The following is a 23,052-nucleotide window of genomic DNA, read 5'->3' as shown; positions in this document are numbered from 1 at the left end:
ATCTAAAATAAAAGTTTCCTTTTATACATCGTGGAGTGTGAAGTGTTTTTACATGAATGGAACCTTGTTTATTCAATAATATGCCGTTGTCTATTGAAGAGGAGCTAGTTTAACCAATTTATATACTGCTCGGTACTATATTTAATTGAATGAGTCATATTGCATACACTGAGAATAATGTTTGGAATGTAAAATCAAAGTAACTATTTCTGTTACTGAGTAATACAGCAAGTAATGTTGTGAGTACAACATCTTTCCCTGGAATGTAGTAACATTGATTAAAAGTAGCATGAAATATTATCAAGCAGATGCACTTTGTTTGTATTCACTTTTGGATTCTTCTGTTATTTTGTGATAAACCTGAACTACATTGCATATTTTGCCTATAATATAATATAATATTAGTATCAGCGGTAAACCCTTCATTCACAGCCGGGACCTCACTGCAGTTCTGTCCTGTGCAGTCAGTTAGAGGTTCGGTCAGGTTTCAGCATCCGGCTCTGCAGCCGCTCAGCTCTGACATCATTGATGCAGTGCTGAGAGCGAGCCAGCACCCACAGCGCCGACTGCAGTGGCTGCTCTCTCCCGTCATGCTGTCGGCCCGCAGCTTGACTCAGATCTGATCTGCACAGGGATGGGGGAGGCTGAGTTAGACTCACAGCTGGTTCATACTCTGGCGATCAGTGCAGCTTCTAAACAACTGTCCCTCTCCCCTTTCATCCAGCACTATGCCTGTGCCTATTGGATCAGGAACAACATCTGCAAGAAGGAATGTTGCTTTTTTGAAAAGGATCTCAGGTAGGCTGAGCTACCGTTCTCTGATGATTGGACAGTCTCTGAACTGACCTTGTATTTGCTGTTCAGTGAAGCAATGATACTGTGAGAAAAATGCCGGGGTGGCTTTTTCATGATAATTATCAGAGGTCTCCAGTAGTCTACTTTGAAATAACATAGAGCTGAAAGCAGAAGTCTCTTTGCAATGTGCAGCAAAAAGATTAAAAGAAAAAATAATTGAAAAGCTGTAACATGGTAGTTTTTTTTGTTTGTTTAAAAAAAAAAAGAAAAACAGTTTTGACTACTAAATGTCAACATCTACTATATGTCTAAGAACTTTTTCGTTTTTTAAATGGACGAAAACAGGTTAAAATAAGGAAATGTGAAAGACCACTCAGGGCTGAGAAGAACTATGTTATAATGTTTTGAACTTCTGTTGGCCAACTGTCTGAAGTGTCAACAAGAAATGACAGATGAAGGCAACTCCGGAAGGTTTTCTGACAAAACTGCATATCTGACCATATGGTGTAAATGACTAACAATTATGTTTTTCTACAAGAGAGGAATTCTGTAAGTGTGGCTATTCAAAGGCTGCTCATACAGATGAAGCCATCAAGCCAGAGGACTTCACAGGGGAGACGTGGGACAGACACAGACATGTCCGTGAGGTGCCCACTGATGCTTTTGGAGACATCAGCTTTGGTGGTTTGGGGCAAAAGACGGGCAAGGTGAACCCACTCTCGCTCTCAATACGAAGAACATTTCTGTGTTTTATCCTGCTGCATACATGTCCTCATCTGTGCCTTTTCCATATGCGCTTGTGTGCGATGCCCATGGCCAGTATGCACGAGTGTCCGCAGACACCAGCCCTGAATCGCTGTACCACTTAATGACTGAACAGTGGGAACTTTCGCCTCCCAACCTGCTCATCTCAGTGACCGGAGGAGCCAAGAACTTCTACCTGAAGGCTCGTCTCAAGAACATGTTTCACAGAGGACTCATAAAAGTGGCCCAGACGACAGGTCAGTGAGCCAGGGAGAGAGAAATATATGTGTGTTTGATCCTAACATGGAACAATCACTAGCCAGAAAATCTGTAAAAGTACGAGGTATATGAGTACTGATGTTTTCTCCACTTGCATTCAGATTCAGACCATTTGGTGGGTCAAACGTATTTAAACATAAATCTGAAGGCCTGAATGGTTCATTTGTTAAACTTGTTCTTCTCCTTTTGTTTTCACATTCCAATCAACTCTATAATTGTAACACTGCATGATCTCTCAAGTGAGAGTGAAACCTGACGGTGGACATGCTGTGTCGTTCTCAGGTGCGTGGATCATCACAGGCGGTACCCACACAGGTGTGATGAAGCATGTGGGGCAGGCTGTGCGGGATTACACTCTGAGCAGCTCCATGCAGGGCAAGATCGTGGCCATCGGAGTGGCCACGTGGGGAGTGATTCACAACAGGGACAAGTTGGTGGATCCAGAGGTAGGATGTACACATATTCTTCATTTATATGTGGCAGACCCTCATCATCTGCATAATTTACTACCTTTTATGACTTATTGTCTCTCTGAATGTTCGTGTTTTTCCCGGCAGGGTTGCTTCCCTGCACACTATTTAATGGACGCTAAAAGCCAGGGCAAACTGACCTGTCTCGACAACAATCATACTCACTTCCTGCTGGTGGACGACGGCACCAACGAACGCTACGGTGTGGAGATCGAACTGCGCTCTAAACTAGAGCAATGCATCTCCGGGAAGCGACTTGGACACAAAGGTTAAAAGAAGCTGATGCATTATTGTAGAAAATCTGAAAGCTTTTACAGACAACATCTCAGGGGTGATTCTTTTTATCTGACCTGCTTTTAATATCGATTTTTGTTGTCTAACATCTAGAGAGTGGTGTGACCATCCCAGTGGTATGTGTGGTTTTGGATGGAGGACCAGGCACGCTAAATGTGAGTCAGCAGTTTTTAGCTTTCCATCCTTGTGTCCTGCTCTTACACCTATCTGTGTCTCCACTCAGACCATCTACAATGCCATGCTGAACGGCACACCGTGTGTGATTTTGGAGGGCTCCGGGAGGATAGCAGATGTAATCGCCCAGGTGTCGGGACTGCCGATCAGCCGGGTCACCATTGATCTCATCCACCAGCTGATGAAAAAGTTTTTTGGGCAAGAGTACGAAAGCTTCCCTGACCTACGTATTATAGAATGGACCAAAAAGGTTTGTGAACTCACAGAAGAACTCAGCAATTAGATTTATATTTTCATACTGGAGGTGTTTCACTGAGTAAGTGAAAACCTGACCTGCAGGTGGTCCCATGAAGAAAGCCATTAAAATGTTCTTATGGATATCTACTCACTTTAGTTGGCATTCTGAAGCATAAATAACCTCGTGTTCATGCTGCTGGAAGACAGATATCACCAAAAATCAACAGAAATCTTGAGAGAGCTAATTAATTTAATAGTGTTGACACGTCTCAGTCACTGCAACCCTCAGTTGAATTAAGCAGGTATGGCAAACGGAAGGATGTCCCAAACCATGGTTGTGAGTGGTATATAAAGTCATGTATACTGAATAGCATTTTTCTGCAGCCAAAACACACAATATCAAAGATGTTTAGCATAAAAGTTGCCGGTTCTGCAGATGATCTCATATGAATGCACAAATTTAAGATCACAGAGGCCACTTGATTATCTCAGTTGTGATCAACATGGTCAGAAATTAGTACAGGGTTGCAAACAATCAGACCTGGTGAGGTTTACTAAGATTACTTCTCAGGGCTCAGAAAACATCTGCCAAATTGTTATGGCGTGCTGCATTTTTCAAGACATGGCAGTGGTGCAGTGTGGTTCCAGTCATGACTGCTGTCCGATGAAAAAGGCAGTCTACACCAAACCCTAAATACATGCAGGCTGGTTCAATTTGTGATTCAGGACCACAGACAGCACATGAAAGTGAGACTATAAAACAGAAAATTCACTAAACAGACTTTTTTTTTTTTTTTTTAAAAAAGGCAGTGATTCTGAAATGTTTGCAGTCGTCATATGGGAAAACTGACCATTTGGAAATACTTATCCTCTCTTCCAGTTAGCGACCTCGGGACCACCCAGGTGATGAAAAAGATTGTGAAATCCTTTGAAATGGATATTAACATTCAACCACACAGCTCAATTCAAACTAGAGCCATTAACGATGTTTCCATGCACATCAATATTCTGTCCATTCACATTATTCTAAATAAGTCAGTATTTCAATTATAATGTTAATATAAGTTGCATAGAGAACACTGCATCCGTATTCCCATTTACATGTTACACAGCATAGTTCCATAAGTGAGTTAAGCCCACTTTACATCTCCCAACACAATTATGATATTTGCGCCCATCCATAGCCTTCATTATACATACTTACAAAATACTACTCGAGGTTTCTCCCTGGCCCTAAAAGTGTTCTTCTTTTTACCCGCAGCCTTCTTATCTTTCACCGACTTCTACTTTTGGAGCCAGTCTTGCCAAATGACGGAGAAACCTTATCTATGAAAACAAGTCCAAAATAGTCACGAGGTTCTTAAAAAGAAGTCCATAGATGCTTTTAGTAACTGGACCTGGCAACTGTGGGAAAAGAAGGCTTGCATCGTAAAGTTAGTGTGTATTGCCAGATGCAGTGAAAACTCCAGGATGGATTATTACTGCAATTAAGGTGTATACATGCCAGCATCGGTCGGGCACAGCCCGAAGAAACAACACGGGTCCCCCTTCTGACGGGCTCACCACCCGTGGGAGGGGCCATGGGGGTCGGGTGCAGTGTGAGCTGGGCGGCAGCCGAAGGCAGAGACCTTGGCGGTCTGATCCTCGGCTACTGAAGCTGGCTCTTGGGACGTGGAACGTCACCTCTCTGCTGGGGAAGGAGCCTAAGCTGGTGCGCGATGCTGAGCGGTTCCGGCTAGATATAGTCAGACTCACCTCGACGCATGGCTTGGGCTCCGGAACCAGCCTCCTCGAGAGGGGTTGGACTCTCTTCCACTCTGGAGTTGCCCGCGGTGAGAGGCGTAGAGCAGGTGTGGGCATACTTATTGCCCCCCGGCTGTGCGCCTGTACATTGGGGTTTACCCCGGTAGACGAGAGGGTAGCCTCCCTCGGCCTTAGGGTGGGGGGGACGGGTCCTGACTGTTGTTTGTGCTTATGCACTGAACAGCAGTTCAGAGTACCCACCCTTTTTGGAGTCCCTGGAGGAGGCACTGGAGAGTGCTCCTCCGGGAGACTCCCTCGTCCTGCTGGGGAACTTCAATGCTCACGTGAGCAATGACAGTGAGACCTGGAGGGGCGTGATTGGGAGGAACGGCCCCCCTGATCTGAATCAGAGTGGTGTTCTGTTATTGGACTTCTGTGCTCGTCACGGACTGTCCATAACGAACACCATGTTCAGGCATAAGGGTGTCCATATGTGCACTTGGCACCAGGACACCCTAGGCCGCAGCGCAATGATCGACTTTGTGGTCGTATCATCGGACTTGCGGCCGTATGTCCTGGACACTCGGGTGAAGAGAGGGGCGGAGCTGTCAACTGATCACCACCTGGTGGTGAGTTGGCTCCGCTGGTGGGGGAGGAAGCCGGTCAGACCTGGCAGGCCCAAATGTATTGTGAGGGTCTGTTGGGAACGGCTGGCGGAATCTCCTGTAAGGAGGAGTTTCAACTCCCACCTCCGGCAGAGCTTCAACCATGTCCCGGGGGAGGTGCCTCCATTGTTGAGGCGGCCGACCGGAGCTGTGGCCGTAAGGTGGTCGGTGCCTGTCGTGGCGGCAACCCTCGAACCTGCTGGTGGACCCCAGTGGTGAGGGAAGCCGTCAAGCTGAAGAGTCCTATCGGGCCTTTTAGGCCAGTGGGACTCTGGAAGCAGCTGATGGGTACCGATAGACCAAGCGGAACGCGGCCTCGGCGGTTGCTGAGGCAAAAACTCGGGCTTGGGAGGAGTTCGGGGAGGCCATGGAGAATGACTTCCGGATGGGGGGAAGCGGTGCACCGTCAACACCGTGTATGGTGAGGGCGGGGCTCTGCTGACCTCAACTAGGGACGTCGTGAGTCGGTGGGGGGAATACTTCGAGGGCCTCCTCAATCCTACCGACACGCCTTCCGATGAGGAAGCAGAGTTGAGGAGCTCGGACGTGGGGCCTCCCATTTCTGGGGCTGAGGTTGCCGAGGTGGTTAAAAAACTCCTCGGTGGCAAGGCCCCGGGGGTGGATGAGGTCTGTCCTGAGTTCCTCAAAGCTCTGGATGTTGTAGGGCTGTCTTGGTTGACACGCCTCTGCAGCATCGCGTGGACATCGGGGACAATGCCTCTGGACTGGCAGATCGGGGTGGTGGTCCCCCTCTTTAAAAAGGGGGACCGGAGGGTGTGTTCCAACTATAGGAGGATCACACTCCTCAGCCTCCCTGGTAAGGTCTTTTCGGGGGTACTGGAGAGGAGGATCCGCCGGATAGTCGAATCTCGGATTCAGGAGGTGCAGTGTGGTTTTCGTCCTGGCCATGGAACAGTGGACCACCTCTATACCCTCGGCAGGATCCTGGAGGGTGCATGGGAGTTCGCCCAACCGGTCTACATGTGTTTTGTGGACTTGGAGAAGGCGTTCGACCGTGTCCCTCGGGGACTCTTGTGGGGGGTGCTCCGGGAGTATGGAGTGCCGGACTCCTTGATATGGGCTGTTCGGTCTCTGTATGACCGGTGTCAGAGTTTGGTCCGCATTGCCGGCAGTAAGTCGGACATGTTTCCTGTGAGGGTTGGACTCCGTCAGGGCTGCCCTTTGTCACTGATTCTGTTCATAATTTTTATGGACAGAATTTCTAGGCGCAGCCAGGGCGTTGAAGGGGTCCGGTTTGGCGACCTCAGAATCGGGTCTCTGATTTTTGCGGACGATGTGGTTCTGTTGGCGTCGTCAGGCCGTGACCTTCAGCTCTCACTGGAGCGGTTCACAGCCGAATGTGAAGCGGCTGGGATGAGAATCAGCACCTCCAAATCCGAGACCATGGTCTTCGGCCGGAAAAGGGTGGAATGCCCTCTCCGGGTCGGGAATGAGATCCTTCCCCAAGTGGAGGAGTTCAAGTATCTCGGGGTCTTGTTCACGAGTGAGGGACGAAGGGAGCAGGAGATTGACAGACGGATCGATGCGGCGTCCGCAGTGATGCGGGCTCTGCACCGGCCCGTCGTGGTGAAGAAGGAGCTGAGCCAGAAGGTGAAGCTCTCGATTTACCGGTCAATCTATGTTCCTATCCTCACCTATGGTCACGAGCTGTGGGTAGTGACCGAAAGAACAAGATCGCGAATACAAGCGGCCGAAATTAGTTTCCTCCGCAGGGTGTCTGGGCTCTCCCTTAGAGATAGGGTGAGAAGCTCGGTCATCCGGGAGGGGCTCGGAGTAGAACCGCTGCTCCTCTGCATCGAGAGGAGTCAGATGAGGTGGCTTGGGCATCTGGTTAGGATGCCTCTTGGACGCCTCCCCGGTGAGGTGTTCCGGGCCCGTCCCACTGGAAGGAGGCCCCGGGGAAGACCCAGGACACGTTGGAGAGACTATGTTTCTTGGCTGGCCTGGGAACGCCTCGGGGTCCCCCCAGAAGAGCTGGAGGAAGTGGCCGGGGACAGGGACGTCTGGGTCTCTTTGCTCAAGCTGCTGCCCCCGCGACCCGATCCCCGGACCAGCGGAAGATAATGGATGGATGGATGGACATGCCAGCATAATGTTAATAACACCCCACACCCCAACATAAGTTATTCCTTTTTTTTTTTTTCCCGAAAACGACCTTAATAGGATTAAGGAAATGCAGTTTACACCACATTGTGTTATTGAGAGTAAGGACTTAACTGGTTTATTAAGAAAAATTGCTCTGCATGTCAACGTAACCATTTACAGTAAGAGTGTTTTTGTAGACAACTGTAGGTGCACTATAGGACAGCAGTCTCATTCCAGCGACTTTTGCTTTTTTTCTTCCTTACAGTGATTTAAAAGGGACATTAGTTCCCATGATACCATCTTAGATTTTGTCCAACAAACTCCGACAACAATCGATATTCTAAAAAACGTCTTCCTGCCATTCCAAATCAATCATCCCAAATGGATAAAATCTTCTCCTTTCCATCAGGTCTTGGCAGTATCTCCTCTTCTCGGAAGAATTAGAACTAAATTGGTTAATGCAGATTTTAGTAAATTGCTTTGCCTAATTCGGTTAAGATAGAATTCCACATCCCAAAGCTTTTCTGATTGAAAGGGAAAGAAAACACTACAGAGGGTTTTTGCGGGCAATAACACTTTGTACAACTGACCCTATGTCCCCTTTCTTTTCCAGATTCAGGACATCATCAGGATGTCTCACTTGCTGACCATATTTAGAGTAAGCGAGGACAATCAAGGGGATGTGGATGTGGCCATTCTCAAAGCACTACTCAAAGGTAACTATAAATGCCTGACTTGACTGACTGCAGTACAGGCAACCGACACAGCATTAAGTCTGAAGACGGGAAAGCTTTGTGCTAATACAGCTATTATAAAGTATTATGTTGCCTCACAGAAAGCTAAGAGATTGGTCTGTGGTGTGAAATGCACTATGATCGATGATGAGAAATAGATTTGATCTACTTAGAAACGTGCAGTGCTTCCTCCAGACTTTTTCGGCCTCATTAAAACCCATTGTAGCCAGGCTCAATACATAGTGTGCATGGAAGAATGCTGATCCAAAGTGCACAAAAGTGTAAGTCCATCACACGAGACATTCACCCAATTAGATTATGATGAATGGTCCAGCTCGTGTGCTTTGTTCATGTTTTTCGCCACTGGGCTCCAATGAATCATCAAAACACTGTCAGACATCCACTGTCTTCTCCATCTTTGTTTATTAGTAAAACATTTGCTTCCCATGGCCTCAATTATTCCGTCATTGCAATGCATCATGGTTTCAACTCTGATATCACTGTCAGTAGCCCTTTTTCCATCAGATTCTGTAGCGAATTAAAAGTTATATCGCATTACTTTGTTGCGATATAAGATGCGTTCGGTTGGTTTTCCATCAAACAGGACGATTCTTGCGAAATAAAATGACATCACCGGAACGTGCTGATGCGCATTATTCTGACTCGACCAGATGATTTTCCATTACAAAAGTGGCGAATTGTAGCGAATTAGAATGCTGGGTAGCGGGAATTTAATTGCTCGCGCTGTTATTGTCAGCCTCCTGTTATAACAGTTGCTATAACTTTCAAGGCTACGTACCTTTTCACCACTGGCTTTCGTTTTATTTGTTAGGCTAGTTACTTATTTAGAGTTATGGACCGCAGGATAGGACTAAACATGCTGCTAGTGCTGCTATGTCAGCTTATAATAGCCGTCAGAAATTCAAGAAGGAGGATGAGAGCGAGGCGAGAATTAATTATGCTGCTTCAGGACCTCCCGAATTGTGTTTAAAAAAAAGCAGAGTCTCTGCTCTCGACCAGTTGTTTCTTTTATCATCGGACATTGTTGTTACTAGTTGTTGCTGGTGTTTTGATACCGACAGGATAGGTGGAATGGGGCGGCTGAGCGGCTCAACAACAACATTCGAATCCTCGCGCTTTACCAATACCATCTGCGCATGCGTGGCTAGTCTGAATAGCATTGACCTTTTCCATCACTTCTGTAGCGATACAACTTAGCCCTGAACCACCTATTTCGAGTGAATTGATTTAATGCGACAAAACAGGCGTTCTAGCGATTTAACCGTTTTTCCATCACATGTATCGCACTAACTTCTTGATGCGCATCAAATTAAAGCGAATCATGTCGTTGATGGAAAAAGGGCTAGTGATGTCAAGGTAAAAGTGATGTAGCGTTATGCACTTATAAATGAATATATATAACAAAAAGCGGGGCACCACCTCCGTTAGTTTTAACTTTGTTTTAGTTACAGTCCAGGGAGGAAAGACTGTTAGGGTTATGAAATAAAAATTCTAATTGAAATGAGTTCTGTATTGAAGGGACAACCGGGCTTAATAACTTGTCCATGACGCTCTGATGAATTATTACAAGCATTTATTTAACATTCCACAAGCATATATATATAAACAGTTGATAAAGGGACAGAATATGGATCCAGAGAAAGGATCCAGCCTTGTCCTTCTTCTTTTAGGACTTTAGAATTCCGCGCCTTACTTTGTCGGAGAGTCGGCTTTTCTACTGGTGAGCGTCGTTATTGGAGGCGGGTTTCCGTGGTAACCAGCGGGGCGACGTCAGTCACTTGTACTTTCTTCTTCGGGTGGTATATGTAGTCATCCGGTGTTGTCTAAGTTTAGCCAACAGTCGCGGGTATCGGAGCCAGACTTAGATAAAAAGGGGAAGTCTAAAAAATGGGAATTACTGGTTACGGGGCAAACAAAAGAGAGAGCTTACGAGTTACCAATTTGAAAACAAGAGAGGTCAAGAATTTGAAGACCACAGAGGTCCAAGAGTTACGAATTTGAAACACAAGAGAGAGAGTTCGAACTCGCGCTTCGGGTTATAAGCCTGAAGTCACGTGTCAGCTTTCGTCCAATCAGCGTTTAGCTGACCCTTAACCAAAGGGCTAAGAAGGGGGGGTTAGGAGAAAAAAAAAGAAAAGAAAGGTTTTCTCTCTTCCAAACGTATTTAACCCACGTTGCATCCATTTCAGAAGATATCGTGTTCATAACAGACAATAATGTTGCATGAGAGCAGTATAAACACAAATATGAGCATGAAACGGTCATCAACACAGAATACTTCACATTATCATGATGAAAATGGTATGACAATTATTGGGGATTCTTGCTAATGAAGGCAGATACAGCTTTTATAGTAAATACCTGTAGAATTCAAACCATTGGATTAGGCATTGCAATAATGAAAACATTAAAACATACATGGTATTTTAACTGTCTGATTACTGGCTGATATAGTGAAAAGTGTCCGTTATTCATGTCCTTTGGGTGGCGCTGTGGCTCCACGGGAGAATTTCTATAAAATCATATCTTTCATAATTCAGTAAATATTTCATGCAGAAGAATGGCAAAAGTTTTAAAATGACCTGTGGACTTATCCAGTCCTGATTTTCACACTTTTAGTCCAAGAAAACCGTGGCTTCTGGTGGATTTTCACTCTCTGGGAAATAGAGAGTTGAACATTCCTTTGGTTGAGACAAGGCAAAAGGAGTAGACCGCAGCTGGCTTTCTTATCAGTAGTTGTCGATTTGCATGAATTATTAGCATAGATAGCGTGGGGGTTCCTGTTGGGGGAGAGAAACTCGAACAAAGGACCCCATTTGGGCCAGGGCTCACATCTGGCATTCTTGTCCCTTTTAGTTAATCCGTTAAAAGGTCGTAAAAGTAAAATGTCTTTTGGTGTCAAGAAGGGAGGATTTTCATGTAAACATTCTTCTCCCCCTCTCTCTGAGCACGCTACAGTGATAAAGGATTATTAAGAAATATATACATTTGTCAAAAAATCTATTTATCATAGATATTGAGCAAAACACACCAAAAATAACCTGGTTCAGTTTTAGCAAATTACAGATTAGCTTGTGTCCTAGCTAGTGATTAAATATGTTTTTCAATATAATGATTGGACAAAGCGATAACAGAATTGTTTTGGTCGAAATGATCATCAGATCAATCAGTGGGTAATCAATGTAAAAGAGGGGAGAGAGACTAGATGTGGCATTTCCACAACAGTCTGAGTTTCAAGTAAGAGTAAAGTCATTTATCTGCTGCTGTAAATCCTCCACTCAGCGTCGAGGAGCAATGAGACACAGGGAATCGAGTCCTGGAGGAGACAGCTGGAGCTGGCTATAGCCTGGAACAGAGTGGACATAGCTGAGACTGAGATCTTCACTGAGGAGAGCCAGTGGAAGGTGGGTTTGCTCATTGCACATTACTCTAGAGAAGTAGCGTGATCTGAATTTAGCTGCATTTCACAAGCCATTATGTTGTTTTTATATGGGTGTAATGGAGTCACTTCCAAACGTGTTTGGAAAAGCGCATTTCTGGTGCTATGCTCCTGGAACATAACATCTCTGAGAGGTGACAAACTACTGGTGACATATTTTAATTTCCATATTGATGAACATCCCCATTATTTCTACTTTTAGCTGTATCATTGTTTTCTCAGTGTGGCACAGAACACATACAGCAATGGTAAAAAAGAAAGTGGACCCTGTTTTAATTCTAAGGTTTCACATGTTACATTTTAATTTGAGTTTTGTAAAAATGTCAGAATGCAGAAGCAGTTTGTGAAACTCTAAGTACACCTCACGGTCCTGCAGGTCGTGGAACCACCTTTAACAGCAATAACCTGAAGCCACTGTTTTCTGTATGATGCTGTAAGTCTCTCACATCATTGTGGAGAATCTTTGACCATTCTTCTTTACAACGTTGCTTCAGTTCATTGAGTTTTGCAGATAATAGTTTATCAAATCTAGATGTTGTTCAGACATTTGAGTTGTCTTTTCTACACCTTATTAACCAAATTTTGATGGATGGAAATAGTTTTGAAATGACCTTGTAACTCTTCCCAGATTGATGGGCAACGGCAATTGCCGCTTTAAGATCACTGCTGATGTCTTTCCTCCGTGGCATTGTGTTAGCACCCACCTGGATGCTCCTACCAGCAAACTGCCAAAACATTTGCTTTTCTTAGAGGTGTTCACACTTCCTGATGATCAAATAAACAAGTGCTCTTGATCACCAGCACCTGGCTGGTGATCAAGAGCACCCCTTACTGCGACTCAGTTTTTCACACACTGCTTCTGCATTTTGGCAAACAAATACTAAGAAAACGTGTGTGTATAAACACACTTCATATCAACAAATGCTGTGCCACCACTAAACTTTGTAAATGGACTAAATGAAAGCAGTCAGAAAAGCTGATGATTTAAGAAAAAAAGATTGTACCTTACATCACAAAAGTTTTATGATATTATTCACAAAGAGCAATTGTGCAATCGCTTCTTTCCCCCTGACATCCCTTCACTCTCATCTTCTAGTCCAGTGACCTCCACTGGGCCTTATTCTCAGCTCTGGTTGGCAACAAGCCTCAGTTTGTGAATCTGTTGCTGGAGAATGGCGTGGAACTGAGGGATTTCCTGCAAGAGGAGGAAACTCTGTGTGAGCTCTACCAACAGCTGCCCAGCTGCTTCTTTCTACGCAAACTAGCCAAGCGGGTCCACGGCTCTCGCCGCAGCAGGAGGCGAACGTTGCGCATCAGACCTCGTGCTCGCACAGTAAAAGGGGAAAGGATCTCATTGACTCATGTCTCTGACGAAGTGCGCCACCTGCTGGGCAAATTCACTGGGCCCATCTATCATCCCTCCACATTGACGCACCACCTCAGCATGTCTGTGGAGGAGACGTCAGTAACAGTGAGTGAATTTATCCAACATGCTTACTGTTTTGACTAAAATCATGAACAGTCTGTGGGGAATTACATTTGATTTAATCAAAGGTTAATTGTTAGTAAAAGTTGAACTGTTTTCCTACCATAACATGTCCTGTTGCAAAATAGTGTAATTAGTTTTTCAAAATTTCATGTTGACATGACGATCCTTTTTAGAAGTTTCATGCGGCTACTTATTTTAGTGTATCAGAAACGCTGGCTATAGCTACACTTAATGCAACCCTTTACATCACTTCTCCTTTAGCTATCTAAACTTCAGGCAGCTTCCCAGGCTCTATTCAGACAGGACAGTGCCGAGGCCCAGAGGAACGCAGGCAGAGACCTTTTCCTTTGGGCTGTCGTCCAGAACAACAAGGAGCTGGCTGAAATTGCCTGGGAACAGGTGATGAAAACACAAGAAGAGACTAAATCTACTGACAGTCCTTTGTGTAATGTGTATATGTATATGTGGGTATATGACCTTGCTTCTCGCTGTATCTGTATGAGTACAGTGTAGAGACTGCATGTCTACTGCTCTGGCTGCCACTAAGATCCTGAAGAAAATGGCAAAAGAAGGAAGCGACGCAGACCAGGCACAGGAGATGCTCGAGCTCGCCGATCATTATGAAAAGCATGCGATCGGTACGAGACAGACAGATGCTGCAGACGGGCTTTACTGACAGAGTTAGAACTGATCAGTGATTGTATATGCGTGTACAGGTTTGTTCAGCGTGTGCCACAACAGTGACGGAGAGCGCGCTCAGAAGTTGCTGGTTCGTGTGTCACACTCCTGGGGCAGAACCACGTGCCTGCGGCTGGCGCTGGAGGCTGATGATAAAAACTTTGTGGCTCTGTCAGGCGTTCAGGTGACGCAAAATTCAGATTTTTCTTTTTCGGGTTTAATAAGGCAAGAGTCTTGTAATTTGAGTTCCAAAAAAGTTCAACGGTCTGTATTGAGTCAGAGGAAGTCACAAGGAAAAGCCATTTTTGCATTTCCACATAAAGTAGCATTAAAGAATTTTTATGTGCCACTGATTAGTTAACTTGCTAAAGACACAGATATGAATGTTTGGTATCAAATGTCTTTAAAGATTACAGTCACTGGAGTGATAACAATCCCCGTCTTTCAGGCTCTTCTGACTCAGATCTGGTGTGGTGAGCTTTCAGTGGACAACCCCGTGTGGAGAGTGCTGATCTGCATCGTCTTCTTCCCTCTCATCTACACGGGCTTTCTGGTTTTCAGGTTGCTTCTGTGTAAAAGTAGTGTTGCCTTAACATTCAGCATGGCAGAAATAGATTTAAAGATTCCTGTGCCCAGTTTATGATAATGTATGCAATATGAGACAGAAGATGTGAATTTATTTCACGTCATATACGGTGCATATTTGTCATACTTCATCAGTGGTGGTCACTAGTCTCACTGTGATTCTCCCCAGACGTGACGAACTCATACAAAAAGAAACTGAGAAGAAGGTGGAGAGGAAGACGGTGGAGACAGTAACAGGAAGCACATTTAGAACTAATTCTTTTGGCTCGTAAGTGGACAGTTGCAGCTTAACACAACTATTAACTGGATCATCTATACCAAACTGAAAAATGTGTGTTCCGCCGGCATTGCATTTAAATTGGTTTATAAACACCTTTGTATTTTTCATTTTTGTTATTTTGTAAGTAAACATTTCTGCTCAAAGGTGAGTGGAAAAAAAAGACACAAGAGTTGGAAAACAACCACTTAAAAGTCTCCTCATCCTGAGCCACCTCTCTGTCCACAGCCTGCAGCGTATGAAGCCTCTGGGCTGCTGGTCAAGACTGATGGGCCTGTACAGCACTCCACAGGTCAAGTTTTACCTTAACATTGTATCCTACTTCGCCTTCCTCTTCCTGTTTGCTGCGGTGTTGATGATTGACTTCCAGACCACACCCTCTGCTGGAGAGCTGCTGCTCTACATCTGGCTGTTCTCTCTGGTGTGTGAGGAGGTCAGACAGGTGAGAGGCTGCAGCGATACAAACAGTATCCCTAAAGAAGCACAGGGAGGCAGAACATGTGAAAATTCAAAGATTTAACTTTTAATATTATTTACTTTTCTTTTTTTTATAAAATAGACTGAAAAAAATGGCAGAATTGGTGGAAACAAAATCTTGAATAGAGTGAGAGAGAGGAATGGAAAAACAGCGAGCACCAATTAGTTTCTTTCCTCTTTGAGCAGAGGTGTTGATGTTCTGTTTCGCTCACTGTTTTAACTTTGCTCTTTGAATAAAAGGCTGTGCGTGAAGTTTGTCGCAATGGATTCGTATTAGATATGGTACCTGGAACTTCTTGTACAATCTTCTGGCAATAATTTGGCGGCACAATAACATAATCAGGCAAAAACATACACGTTTTGCTTTAATAGATACCAACATGTTTGAACACAGGGCAAATATGGCATGAAAAAGAGAAGGGAAAGATCTGATTATTTTCAAAATAGAGAAATGATTTAACTCTTCTTGCTGAATGTCAAAGTTTCTTTTGTGAAGTATGAAGCTTAAGTGAGGCAGATATGAAGTTGATATAGACTGATACATAGTATTCCTCCAACTTTTTATCTAATTTATTCAGTTTACCAGGTTTTTAAGAGCAACTTTGATTGCATTTATTTGGCTTTTATCCCTCTGATGCGACCATTTTGTTCCTCTGGAGCCGGGGTTGGGTTTCAATTTTTAATTTTTTTGGATGGGCATATTGAGTCAGCAAAAGAAATCAATCTATTATTTAAAAAGCACAACATTTAGAGTAACTTTTTTTGCTCTATTTTGAGGCATGCCTCCTCATTCTGCAAGCTGCTGGACGAGAGAAAACTATATTTGTTTCAAAATGTAGACGCTCTCTGGAACCAGGTAGAAAGGCAGAATAACTTTGTTTTCTCTCGTCTCAATGGGCATTAATGAAATTTAAAAACACATTTTTTCCCCCAGTATAAAACAGTGAAGGATCACATTGAGATAGTCCACATGCTGCTTCTGGTCTTCGGGCTGTATATTGCCCACGTGCTCCAGAGTATGCCATCTGTGAAGGGTTATTTGATTTAAAACATGCATCACATTTCTGAAAACCATTTTTCTGTCTTTTCTGTCTCAGCTGTTTTATGATCCTGACGGTTTTGGGTTTCATAAGAAATCCAAGATGTACATCAACGACCTGTGGAATATTCTAGACGTCCTCTCCATCCTCCTGTTTATTTTAGGCCTTGTGTTCAGGTAATTTTTTGTGTGTCAGAAAAACACCTCAGGCCTTGATAATAATAATTGCTGGATTATCTGTGACTCATCCGGGTTTGTCTACTTCAGGCTGACAACTGAGCTGTTCTATATGGGTAAAATCATCCTCTGCATCGACTTTGTGGTCTTCTGCCTCCGTCTTATGGCCATCTTCACTATCAGTCGAACCCTGGGACCCAAAATCATTATAGTCAGAAGGATGGTGAGAGCATTACATACCAATCTGGAGCAAGTCAGCTTGATATAGTGTGATAGCAAAAGCAGAGAACAAAAGACCTCATTCCAAGTCACCTCTGTCTTGCTGGTCCTTTATATGGTGTCTGCTGATCAAATGAGCTCAGTGTGTTTATTTGAAGGTGCTCTTAGACAAAGTTATAGCTGTTTTTTGTTTTTGTTTGATTTCACAATAGATTTCAGTCTGTTAAATATCCAGGATGAGATTGTGTTCAATTACTTCAGTTATTCTACTCCTGATTTTCAAATGAGTCTGCTTTTGATTGCATGATCAATACTTTTATCCTTTGGCTTGTGTGAAGATTATACCTACAGCAAAAGGCTAAATGCTGAAACTTGTTACTGCAAAATATGGAATATGTTCCAGAAGGGTTTCCAGATCCAGCTTGCAGAAGTTTTTGGGTTTTATCATTTTTCCCAGTAAAAGTCAGACAAAATGTACGTATTTGTGGTTGCAGCTGTGTTTGTTTCCTCTGTGTTTCATGCTTGTGATCCTTTTCTGTTTGTCCTCCAGATGATGGACATGTTCTTCTTCATGTTTCTACTGAGTATCTGGGTGGTGGCGTATGGTGTGGCCAAACAAGGCATTCTCATCCACAACGACAACCGGCTGGACTGGATTGTGCGCGGGGCTGTCTACGAGCCGTACCTCATCATATTTGGGACTTTTCCCACAAATATTGATTGTGAGTTGAGCTGTATGCAGTTGTAGTATCACGCTTGTGATAGTTGAAGCACTATATAGTTTTATCTTGTGAAAAAAATCCTTCGTTTCTGCACATGTAAAGCTAGTTTTACCAAGATTCAGCGTTTGTCTTCTACAGATGCGGCATTCGACATAAACTCGTGCAGCATGAACGGTACGGATCCTCTGAAGCCCAAGTGTCCCGTACTGAATGAAAACCAAACACCAGCCTTCCCTGAGTGGCTCACCATCATCATGCTTTGTGTTTACTTGCTCTTTGCCAACATTCTGCTGCTCAACCTGCTCATAGCAATCTTCAAGTGAGTTCTCCTCCACGTCAAACTGCGTGCAAGCTTTCTCTGCAACATTTTGTCACTGTTAGCTTCTTTTTTTTTTCTTCCTTTTTTGCCTCTGTGAGTAAGCCTTGTTGGTTTTTTTTTCTTTGTGCATCTTCACAGCTTTACATTCCAGGAAGTTCAGGACAACACGGACCGAATCTGGAAGTTTCAAAGGTACGAGTTGATTAAGGAGTACCACAGTCGGCCGGCTGCCCCGCCTCCTTTCATCATCCTCAGTCATGTCTACCTCTTCATGAGGAGAATGGTGCTCTGCAAGCCTCCCATCATTTACAAAGAGTTCAGTAAGGACTGAGTCATTCATTTCTAAATATGTGGAAAGAGATTAGCAACATGCTAAAACTTGACTGTTGAAGCAAAAGCGCTTACTCCACACAGTATTAGGTAAGGCAGTGATACAAAGCATTGCGATGCTGTCTTTCAGAGAATAAGCTCTCAAAGATAGAGGAAGAGGAACTGCTGTCCTGGGAGACCTTGATGAAGGACAGATACCTGCAGTCTGCACGGCAAGAGCAAAGCCAGAGCACAGAGAGACGCATCCTGGATACAGCCCAAAAGTAAAAAAAACCTGCGGGATTTATCCGTTTTAGTGCTGCTGTACTTTGTATCCTCACCACATCTGCCACAATCCTAAACACCCAAAATATGACTGTACTGTCTGAAATAGTTTTCATATGCAGCTTGTAAAGTCCCTGAGAAATAAAATGATGCTGTATGTTTTCATAAACTTGGATAATTTCTATACTAACAATAATTGCCACATTTCCTAACTTAATTCCCACACATCAGATGGGAGGTTAGGAGGAGGAGATTCATACTGCTGACTTGTCCGTCTGTTAAATACAAAGCTGGGATCAGGAGATGGCTATATTAGCCCGAGTGCTGCTTAATATTTCATTAAGGCTGCGGTTGTGATCTTGAAACAGACACTGATATTCTTCTTGTTTGTTTCCTGAGGGTTACCACCATTACCGAGCGGCTGGAGAGGGAAGAGGAATCGAGCTCTGCTGCTGTGCTGAAGAGACTGGCTAGACTGGAGGAGCAGGTTGTGACCTGATTTTTCTTTGTCACTAATGTTGCACCTGTGCCTTTAAAATGCACGATGCAAAAAAAAGATGACGGCGTTTGGTGCACTCCTGTATTTGTGGACTATTACTTGCAGATGACTACATTGAAAAAAATCTTCATGAGCAGCTATTAAAAGTATTTGACCCACTTTACTTTGCCTCATCAGGTCATCCAGTCAACCAAAGCTCTGCAGTGGATTGTGGACAGTCTGAAGTGTCAGGGGTTTGCTGCAAAAGAATCACAAACACTGCGTCAGTAATCAAACTCCTCATTAATCATTACTGTTACATAAGTCTATAACGCTTTGTTTTTTTTCTCATTTTAGTTCACTCCCACTTTGCCTTTTTTCTGCAGCTGCAGTCGTAACAGATGAGTCCCCCGACTCTGTGAGGAACACTTTAGAAAAAAAGGACAGTTTCCACGTGAACTGCCGTCAGTTTCACTACCCAAACAGCAAACTCACACGCTTTCCTGTGCCTGAGGAGAAAGTGCAGTGGGAGGTACTTTGCACAAATCACCAGCTGCTGGGACTCAGAAAAATCACTGCGCAGAAAGATTGTCCAGGATTGTTGGATTCAGGTGGTTTTCATGTCCCCTTTTTTTTTTCTAGGTCAGCTTCAGCTGCTACATGCCAACTTATTATGCCTCTGAAGACTGTGGCGACCATATGGACGGGTATGTTTTGACATCAAAGGGCCAATCGTCAGATTGTGGGTTGCCTTTACTACTAAGAAAATCCAAAAGGAGTTTCTCCTCCTCAAATATTATTTTGCATATAATTAATAACCCTTAGTGACCAAGGCATACTAATTAAAACATTTTTTAAAACAATTTCAGTTGAACTAACTAACCGTCCTGACTGTGTCCACTGTCTGATTACAAAGCCTCTCCTTACATCTGCATATCTCTCATCTATTCTTTCTCCTAAAAGATCCGAACCAGAAGCCTTAGATAAGTACAGGTACGATACAATATAAGGTGAACTAGGCATCAAATAGCACGCTCAGCAACCTTAGAAGCAGGCCTTGATTTGTGATATGGATCCTCTTATCAATAGAAACCCGGGAGGGAGGACGGGCATAAGAGGACGAGGAGCACTCAGCCGCCTCGGTCCCAACCTGAATTTAGACCTTGTGCTCACACGGTAAGTTCTCTCATTGGCTTACAGAGATTTAAAAACATTGTTGTTCTTGCTTGGCACGATCTAAGACTTTCTGGACTTTCAGCTGGCGAGACAGCGAGAGGTCCGTTTTGGAGTACCTGGCCGTTTTGGATAAGAGTCGAGGAACCTTAGTTCTACCTGGAGTGAGTGCTTGTGTTTGTTCTGCTCAGGTGGTTTTTACTTTTTGCACTCTTAAAATAAATGTCCTGTTCTCTTGTGACCTTTAAACCTTCAGGGGCCCGTCGACTCCGCTGATCAGCTGCCAGCGACTCTTAAGAGAACCCTGGGAAAGAAGCTGTATGAAACAATAAATGCAAACGTATCAGAGGGAACAAAGGTGTGTTTGAAAGTTTTGGTTCACTTCTTTAGAGTCGAGGTTTAAAGGCAGGCAAATGCATGATAAATACAAAACGCAGGACTAGAAGTGATGTGCAAATTCAAAGAAGTACAAGTATCAACATTAAAACCATGTAGATAAAGCAGTAAAAGGAAGACAGATGTATAAAACTGTGTGTAGGACAGAAATAAAAAATGTTCACATGTATTATGTGTCCTAGTTCATGAAGACCTACAGGGTTCTCTTGATAGCCAGTGCAGTAGGAATCAGTGAAGAATAATAAGTAAAGTGCACCAGAAAGCAGACCTCCTCTCAGATATGTCTCGTTCTGATCCCAACAGAAGGCAAAAATCTTCCACCACTGAAGTTGGTACAGTAGCTTAATGACCTATGAGTAGCTTAATGACCTAAGCTACTCTGGGCTTTGCTTTAAAGATACTTTTACAGGACACACTGGCTTTCGTGAGGGATCAGACATGTAATCCAACATCATTCGTTTAGTTTGACTACTGCTTAGAGATGAGGATTCATTTGAACATATAGCTGCAAGCAGCGATGGGGGGGCCTAGCAGCATTGCACAATAGGCAAGGCTTGGGCTGCTCAGGAAGGCGTCATGAGTCTGTGTTAGAAGTTTAACGTCATAACATCAAATGGTTGCCAAGATATGGCCTCACTTCCGGTTTGGCGGCGTCAACCTCGAGTTTGATTGGCTTTTATGGAAAAACGGAAGCGTAATTAAAAGTTCCACACAATAACTTTTGTGCGGCTTGGTCTTAAGTCTATGTGCCAAGTCTCGTGAAAATCGGACAATCTCTGTGACCTGAAATGCTTTTTAAGGTTTCTGATAAAATTAAAAATGGCGGAAAATCTAAGTATACGCAAATTGACATCATAGGGTGCTCATCATGATCCAAGGCTTCCAACGATGTCTCATTTGTGAAATTTGGACCATGGAGTCAAAAGTTATGCATTTGGATGCACTTTGAACTTTGACGTGTTGGTGGCGCTAGAGAGTACACTCTTCGGGCATGAAAATTCTTGACATTGACTTTGGCACTGTGCTGATTACGTGTGCCAAATTTCACAACTTTTTATCATAGCGTTTATGGGGCTGCCATAGACTTCAATTGCAGCGGAAACGGATCAATAATAATAGGAAAAGCTACTAACACAATGGGTGCCTTTGCAGTTTCGATGCTAGGCCCCCAAATACTTTTCTCACTGAACTTGTAGTAGTTGAGTCTGACTTGATGATGCCGTGTTCCTGCGTTTCAGGTGTTTGAAGGCTACATGGATGACAGCAGGAACACAGATAATGCCTGGGTGGAAACCACCGTCTTAAACATTCACCTGGACAGAGCGAGCCAAGTCATGGTGGATGTCAACAATATGGTGAGAACACCCTTGGCTTATTATTATATGATATATTCAACACCCTCTATTTCTTATTTGACCCGCAATTGTCATCTGCATGTGATCATCTCCTGCCTCTCAGGTGGTGAGCGGCCACAGTGGTCTTCAGTGGCAGGAGGTGAGCAGCAAAACCAGACTGAGCTCAGACCAAAGACACTCACTGCGGCAGGTTGCAGCGCTGCACAACAGGAAGTTCTGACTGTCACGCGGCTGTAACCAAAAATGTGCCTCTGCATCCTCAGGTTACTTTCTGCCAGTCAGCATGGCCTCTTGTTAAGGCTCACGCAGATGCATTTGTGTTGCACTGAAAGCACTTGTGAAGAAAAATGTAAAAGACTCTAAAGCCATAAGTACACTGCTGTGGATGAGCTGCGTCTGTACCTACACACTATGCTCCTGCACACATGTGAACACTGAGGGTAAATACTTCACCTACGCCAATACAAAGACGCTGCACTTTCACTTCAATAGTTGTCTAAACACTATACTGTAGTAATTTATTATCATAGTAATGTCTTGCAAAATTGCTATAGTAATGCACAATTCTGTTTCCAGACAACACATACAAATCCATTTTGCTATCAGAAGTGAAATACTGTGTGTGAAAAAGATCACTGCATTGCAATATAGCAGAATGATTAAATGATGTCCCAACTATAACAGCCTAATAATAACAACTAGAAATGCACTCAGAGAGTGCAGACCTCCGCCAACCGCCAACCTGTAGCGAGCCATGTATGGACATACGTTCCTGATGTGGGCTACTTATTCTTTGGCGCTGTCAGCAGAAGAGGCATTCCCTTCTCCCTATTCATTATTGAACAGCAGTGTTCGCCGTTATTAATTATTATTAATATTATTATTATTATTATAATGTTTTGTCGGGAAGAAGTGTTCTGTCGGGAAGCAGTGTTCGCCGTTATTATTACGCTATATGCAGTTATGCACACTGGCTTGCCGTTGCAATCTTTTGTTGTGTTAATTACAGTAAATCCGCGCAATATACATTCAATCCGCGCACTATGCATTCTGTCTGGCTTTGGCTCTGTTTGGCTTTGGCACCTTGAGGTCGCGCCACCTTGTGGAGGTCGCGCCACCTTGTGGAGGTCGCGCCACCTTGTGGAGGTCGCGCCACCTTGTGGCAGGTCGCGCCACCTTGTGGCAGGTCGCAAGATTGCAGCACGAACAGACGAACGAACATCCAGACAAAGCAACAGACAAACTCGGGCGATCACATAACCTCCTTGGCGGAGGTAATAATGCAGAGATGTGACTTACTCTGTGTGTATGGAAGCAAATCGTGATCATATGTGTGATCTATACTTCTGAAAAGGGATCAAGCCACATCAATA

At 44.0% G+C, this 23,052-nt stretch overlaps 1 protein-coding gene across 1 annotated transcript; it reads left to right on the top strand.

The window, feature by feature from the left end:
- The first annotated feature begins 634 nt into the window (after positions 1-634).
- Positions 635-22,043, top strand: trpm2 (transient receptor potential cation channel, subfamily M, member 2). Its single transcript, XM_075478735.1, has 32 exons — positions 635-798; positions 1,334-1,502; positions 1,616-1,796; positions 2,101-2,264; positions 2,376-2,556; positions 2,676-2,737; positions 2,806-3,006; positions 8,121-8,223; positions 11,545-11,666; positions 12,798-13,172; positions 13,452-13,589; positions 13,699-13,828; positions 13,907-14,052; positions 14,317-14,429; positions 14,623-14,721; positions 14,941-15,172; positions 16,305-16,423; positions 16,514-16,646; positions 17,193-17,364; positions 17,503-17,683; positions 17,822-18,003; positions 18,144-18,276; positions 18,677-18,764; positions 18,954-19,038; positions 19,142-19,287; positions 19,398-19,462; positions 19,719-19,748; positions 19,845-19,931; positions 20,014-20,092; positions 20,185-20,286; positions 21,563-21,679; positions 21,783-22,043. The coding sequence occupies exons 1-32, from the start codon at positions 635-637 to the stop codon at positions 21,897-21,899; spliced, it is 4,416 nt and encodes a 1,471-aa protein (XP_075334850.1). The 3' UTR covers positions 21,900-22,043.
- Positions 22,044-23,052: the final 1,009 nt, after the last annotated feature.

Source organism: Odontesthes bonariensis, chromosome 12 (genome assembly GCF_027942865.1).
Source record: "Odontesthes bonariensis isolate fOdoBon6 chromosome 12, fOdoBon6.hap1, whole genome shotgun sequence".
Classification (NCBI taxonomy): Eukaryota; Metazoa; Chordata; class Actinopteri; order Atheriniformes; family Atherinopsidae; genus Odontesthes; species Odontesthes bonariensis.
This window is presented reverse-complemented; position numbering and strand designations above follow the sequence as displayed.